Here is a 5,583-nt window from a genome sequence, read left to right on the forward strand (position 1 = left end):
AGGGGGCGATGCACGAACGAGGGCCGAGAAGGACCACCGAGACAGGCAGAGAACCAAAGCGAGAGAGGCGCAAGCAAAAGCGAAGCACCTGGCAGGAGAAACATGCGAAAGGGAAGCAATGTGACTCAACATCCAAGAAGCGGATTGGTCAAGTATAAGGTTGGGGCAAATGCATGCGAGATGAACAAGAGATCGGGGCGGTCAGGCAGGTCATGAGTCACCGGTGGGGGGACACATGACCGGCAGCCGAATTGCAACCAATCGCAGCAAGGCGCGTGCACAAACAAACCGGCGCGTGCGAAGAAGACAAAGGAAGCGGAGCAGCGCGGGAAAACGGAAGTGCGGAAGGAGCGGAAAAGACAGGCAAAGGGCGGAAAATCGGAGGGGAACTACAAAGCTACACACAAACAAACAGAAAGGCAAAAGAACAGCCAAGTGTGCAGTCAAAGTGGAGAACAAGCAGAAGCTATCCCTAACACCTGCTTCGCTCGCTGCTTCGCCCTCCCCGCCGCTGCTTCGCTCCTACCCCCTCGCTCTGCAGCGTCGATCCTTGGCGCTCGCATAAATAGCCCTCCGACCAGCCTCTGTCTTTTGCCTTCGTCTTGCCACTTTGTATTTTTAGTATCCTAAGCCTTGGATCTAGAATAAAACTTTGGCTTTACACTTGACACTCTGTGTCCCAGTCCAGTCCCCGCTCCTCTCCCTACGTTCGAGTCTTGCATTAGGACTCTTGCGCACTTCCCTGTTTGCCCCGTTGTCCAGTCTTGACACTGCGACACTTGTCAACGGAACAAATCCTCGACTCACAAACAGTTCGGTCTCCTGGCCCCACTCCCCGTCCCGGATCGCCCCTGGTCGTCGGTCTCTGTCGACTTCATCACTCAGCTCCCCGCCTCCACAGGACATACGGCCATCTGTGTGTTCGTCGACCGGTTCACCAAGATGGCTCACTTTTGCCCAACGACGAATGAAGCCACTGCCGAGGACACCGCCCGAATGTTTGCCGAGCGAGTATTCTCTCAACATGGACTCCCGGAGGATGTCGTTTCGGACCGAGGACCGACCTTCGCCTCAAAGTTCCTCAAGTCCCTATTCGAGTGCCTCGGAGTCAAACAGAAGATGTCGACCGCCTTCCATCCGCAGACGGATGGGCAGACCGAACGTACCAACTCGACACTCGAGCAGTACTTGCGCTGCTATGTCAACTATCAACAGGACAACTGGGCCGACCTGCTCCCTCATGCCGAATTCGCCTACAACAATGCCTCGCAAGCTACCCTGGGCTGCTCGCCGTTTTACGCCTACACCGGTCACAACCCAAGGTTCTCCGTTGTCCTGCCCCGCACCTCCCGCTCCCTGTCCGCCGGCCAAGACCACGCCAAGTCGCTCCAAGACCTCCACGACGAGCTCGGCTTCAACATCAAACTTGCTCAAGAGACTCAAGCTCGACACTACGACGCCCACCGCACGACGGGACCGGACTTCAAGATCGGCGACCGAGTGTGGCTATCGTCGAGGAACATCAAAACGGCCAGGCCCACCCGGAAGCTCGACCATCGCAAGCTCGGCCCCTTCCCGATCCTGGCCAAGATTGGCTCACGGGCCTACAAGTTGAAACTGCCCGCAAGTATGAAAATCCATCCAGTGTTCCATGTGTCCCTCCTCGAGCCCGCTAAAGACGACAAGATTCCTGGAAGGCCACCTGTCCCGCTGCCTCCCATCCAAGTCGACGACCACGAGGAGTGGGAGATCGAAGCCATTCTCGACTCCCGGATCCACCGCGGTGAGCTGCAGTATCTCGTGCATTGGAAGGGTTGGACGCCATCGGACTCCACATGGGAGCCGGCGGACGGCTTCGACCATGCACGTGACGCGGTCGCGGAGTACCACAACAAAAACGCGACACGACCACGCCCTGCCAGGTAGAGTCTGTAGTACAGTGGCTAACCCCCGCTGTGCACACCCCAAAGGTCGCCAGTTCGACTCCCTGGGGTCCAAATTTGGTCGTCAGCAATGGCGGCTGGAGGAGGGCCCCTGGGGGTCGGGTCGGTTACTGGAGGGGTTGCATCCAGAATGATGGATGTTACAGGCTCTGCCTATGTCAGGAGTACGAGGTTTCTTCAGGTTGACGTCTCGGGTAGCGCTCAAGCGGGCGCGTTGACCCGTGAGTAATTGAGTGGGGGCACTTCTTCCATTAACCGTGGGGGAAGTGTTCTAAGAAGGGTCAGCGAGCATAACGTTGGAGTAGCGATCCTATGGCTTTACGACTCCGCCTGATACAACACACCGTACCTTACAGTCGCTCGTTCGGGAACTTTAGTTTGGGACTTTAGTCCAGGTCTTGCGATAGTGGGTCGGCACCGTTGTGTCAGCTTTAAAAATAGTAGTAGTCTCTGAGGGTATACATGGTTATACTGGCAGCTATTGGGGATGCGCCTCCGAACCTTTTGCATTTTTTTCACAAGTCCTTTCCCCCCTCACGCCTAAGTACAAACGTTATGTACACTGGCCTTGAGTATTGCCTTCTATTCTTCTGTTATTCTTTTATGCGCACATGACCTCTGATGTTCGTATTTCTGTTCTGCTTGATTTCCAACTTGTTTATTTTCCTTCTTGCTTGATTGCCGTTTTGACTTGGCCTCTCGGGGTTCGGCCCTTAGAGGGGGAGGTACTGTCATGAACCGGCCGGGCCCTAGCCCTCCTGGTTCATACAGGTCCCTCACTGCGCCACGATCACTGCGCCACGATCACTGCGCCGTGCCGCAGCGACTACGCTTTTCTTCTCTTCCTTCGTTCATCCACCCCACAGACGAAGATATAAACCCGCCTTCGGCCTACAGGTTTAGATCTTCGTCTCACCTCCTGTATTGTAGTTAGGAGTGCACTTGGCACTCTAATACATTGGTTAGTCATTACGCTTGTGCCTCTTGCTGTGTGCCGTGAGGACTTGCGTGTGGATCTCAAGTCTGGCTTGGGGTTCGCTTCATTTCCTGTTGTTAGCCGTTTACCAGTTGAGGTCCTTACAGCTTGATCTGCCAGCCACCGAGTCTCCGTCGAGCAAGGATATAGCCGCAGCGTGAGCCTTCTTTTGCCAGAACCACCTTTTTCCCACATCTCCCCCGACATCCATCATGTCCTGGACGTCTGAGCCCTCCGACTGGAGCATCCCCTCGGATGCCATAAAGGATAGATCAATCAAACCCTTTGCCAGCGGTGGTTTCGGAAACGTCTACAGGGCCACTTATCATGGTGCCCCTGTCGCCGTCAAATATCTCAATGGGTCTCACCAACAAAGGTTCGCTGAAATGGAGTATGAAATCGGTATCTGGCACAAGTTGAGCCACCCCAACGTCCTCCAGTTTCTCGGTGCGCATCTGGACATGCACAGAATGCTCATGGTCTCGCCCTGCATGAAGAACGGGCATATATGGGACTACGTATGCCATCACTCGCCGTGCCCTCTGGTTCAGAAGCTCCGGTTCATGTTTCAAGTCGCCTGTGGGATGAGCTATCTGCACCGAAGGAACGTCATTCATGGAGATTTGCAGCCGACAAACATTCTCATCAACGACTCACCCTGTGCCGTCGTTGCGGATTTCGGGCTCGCTCGTGTCAAGGTCAGCACTGCTGTCTCGGTCAGACAGTATGAAGGATTCACCGGGACGTACGATTACGCAGCTCCAGAAATACTCCGCGACGTCGACCCAGTGGAAACCTCAAAGGAGGGCGATGTTTTTGCGTTCGCCATCACCACGTATGAAGTCCTGGTCGAGGACAACGCATGGCTCGGTAAGAATGGAAAACCGCCAAAGTCCAACACAGTGTCAAATGCTATCGTTCGCGGGGAACGGCCTCAACGCCTTCAATCCATACCGGATGATGTTTGGCAGCTACTCGAAAGATGTTGGAACCAGCGCCCGGAACTACGCACAACTTTCGACGACATCCAGACTTCCCTTCAAGATATCATCAATACGATCACCGCTGCGAGTTCTACTTCAAGTGTGGAACCCTTTGATCTAGGTGTATCCCCCAAACCGGTGGATCTAAATCGACGGGTAACGTTTTTTATGTTGGCACTGGGTGGAAAACCCGAACGATATGTTCTATGAGATTCGACGAATCCAATTGCAACGGGTATTTTCATATTTCTTCTAGGTGTCGTATCTGCCGCCCTCCTCATGTTACCAAGGCTGTTTGATCTCGGATGTGTACTCTCAACGCCAGATTATCTCTGTTCAATCAAACGAAGTCATGCTTTCAAGGAGAGTGGACGAGGAGCCAGGTAGGTCTTCAACTGCAATCGCCGGATGGAACGGGTCGATTGATGTGTGTATGCTGGATGGGTCACTGGACAAACATATTAACACTCTTGACAGCCGCGGACTCACAGACTCCCCAAATACGAAGCGTTCGACAAAGATTCGATGGTTTCGAGTACTTTTCCAATTTGGAATGGAGCGAAGAGTTCGAAATCTTCAACTCCGAAACACCAGGGCATCTGCAATGCAGTCAAGACGAGCGTCGATTCGTTCTAGGATGGATGTACTTCCTTGGTAAGGGTGTCCAGCAGAACGACCGTGAAGCACTCGCATGCTGGAGGAAGGTGACAACTCCTCAAGAATACAAACAAGCATCCATCTTTTTGACGACCTGGTGTTAGGGATAGCTCCTGCTTGTTCTCCACTTTGACTGCCCACTTGGCTGTTCCTTTGCCTTCCTGTTTGATTTGTTGTAGCTCTGCAGTTCCCCTCCGATTTTCCGCCCTTTGCCTGTCTTTTCCGCCCATTCCGCTCTTCCATTGTCCCTCGCTGCTCCACTTCCCTTGTCTTCTTCGCACGCGCCGGTTTGTTTGTGCACGCGCCTTGCTGCGATTGGTTGCAATTCGGCTGCCGGTCATGTGTCCCCCCACCGCTGACTCATGACCTGCCTGACCGCCCCGATCTCTTGTTCATCTCGCATGCATTTGCCCCAACCTTATACTTGACCAATCCGCTTCTTGGACGTTGAGTCACATTGCTTCGCCTTTGCACGTTTCTCCTGCCAGGTGCTTCGCTTTTGCTTGCGCCTCTCTCGCTTTGGTTCTCTGCCTGTCTCGGTGGTCCTTCTCGGCCCTCGTTCGTGCATCGCCCCCTTCACCCTGCTCGATCGCCCACTTTTCCCTCCCTTGGCCGCCCTTCGCTGCCAAGTCCGGACTTGTCTATAAATAGCCTGACCCCCGCGATGTGTAGTCGAACCTCAGCGTTCAAAATAGGACTAAATAAAGTGCCTTCTACTTTATTCTCTGAGTGTTCCTCACGTCTCATTTCGAGACAAGTCTTATCTTGAACGGATCTTTGCTTCCCTCGCTCCCTCTCCGAGTCCACTTCGGACTTTACCCTTGCCTTCCCTGAGCTCACTTCGAGCTCACTTCTTCTTTTGCCGTTGAGTCCCCCTCGGACTCTAACAGCCGGCAACTTTGTCGACCAGGACTTTGTTTTCCGTTTCTCTGTTCCGACTGTCGCCAAGTCCACTCCCTTGGCTGTCGAGGCCGTTGATGGCCGGCCCTTGTCCTCTGGCCCCATCACACAAGAGACTGTCTCC

General features: G+C 54.0%; 2 protein-coding genes across 2 annotated transcripts; both read left to right on the top strand.

The window, feature by feature from the left end:
* The first annotated feature begins 1,598 nt into the window (after nucleotides 1-1,598).
* On the top strand, nucleotides 1,599-2,611 carry BJ171DRAFT_68891 (uncharacterized protein). The gene is made up of 2 exons (XM_053115819.1): nucleotides 1,599-1,783; nucleotides 2,300-2,611. The coding sequence occupies exons 1-2, from the start codon at nucleotides 1,630-1,632 to the stop codon at nucleotides 2,395-2,397; spliced, it is 252 nt and encodes an 83-aa protein (XP_052961645.1). The 5' UTR covers nucleotides 1,599-1,629; the 3' UTR covers nucleotides 2,398-2,611.
* Nucleotides 2,612-3,131: 520 nt separating this feature from the next.
* BJ171DRAFT_574719 (kinase-like domain-containing protein) lies at nucleotides 3,132-4,723 on the top strand (the record flags this gene model as incomplete). The annotated part of the gene is made up of 3 exons (XM_053113723.1): nucleotides 3,132-3,789; nucleotides 4,228-4,285; nucleotides 4,394-4,723. The coding sequence occupies 3 exons, from the start codon at nucleotides 3,132-3,134 to the stop codon at nucleotides 4,536-4,538; spliced, it is 861 nt and encodes a 286-aa protein (XP_052961646.1). The 3' UTR covers nucleotides 4,539-4,723.
* Between the last annotated feature and the right edge of the window lie 860 nt (nucleotides 4,724-5,583).

The sequence above is a fragment of the Polychytrium aggregatum genome (genome assembly GCF_025602895.1).
Source record: "Polychytrium aggregatum strain JEL109 chromosome Unknown BJ171scaffold_147, whole genome shotgun sequence".
Taxonomy (NCBI): Eukaryota; Fungi; Chytridiomycota; class Chytridiomycetes; order Polychytriales; genus Polychytrium; species Polychytrium aggregatum.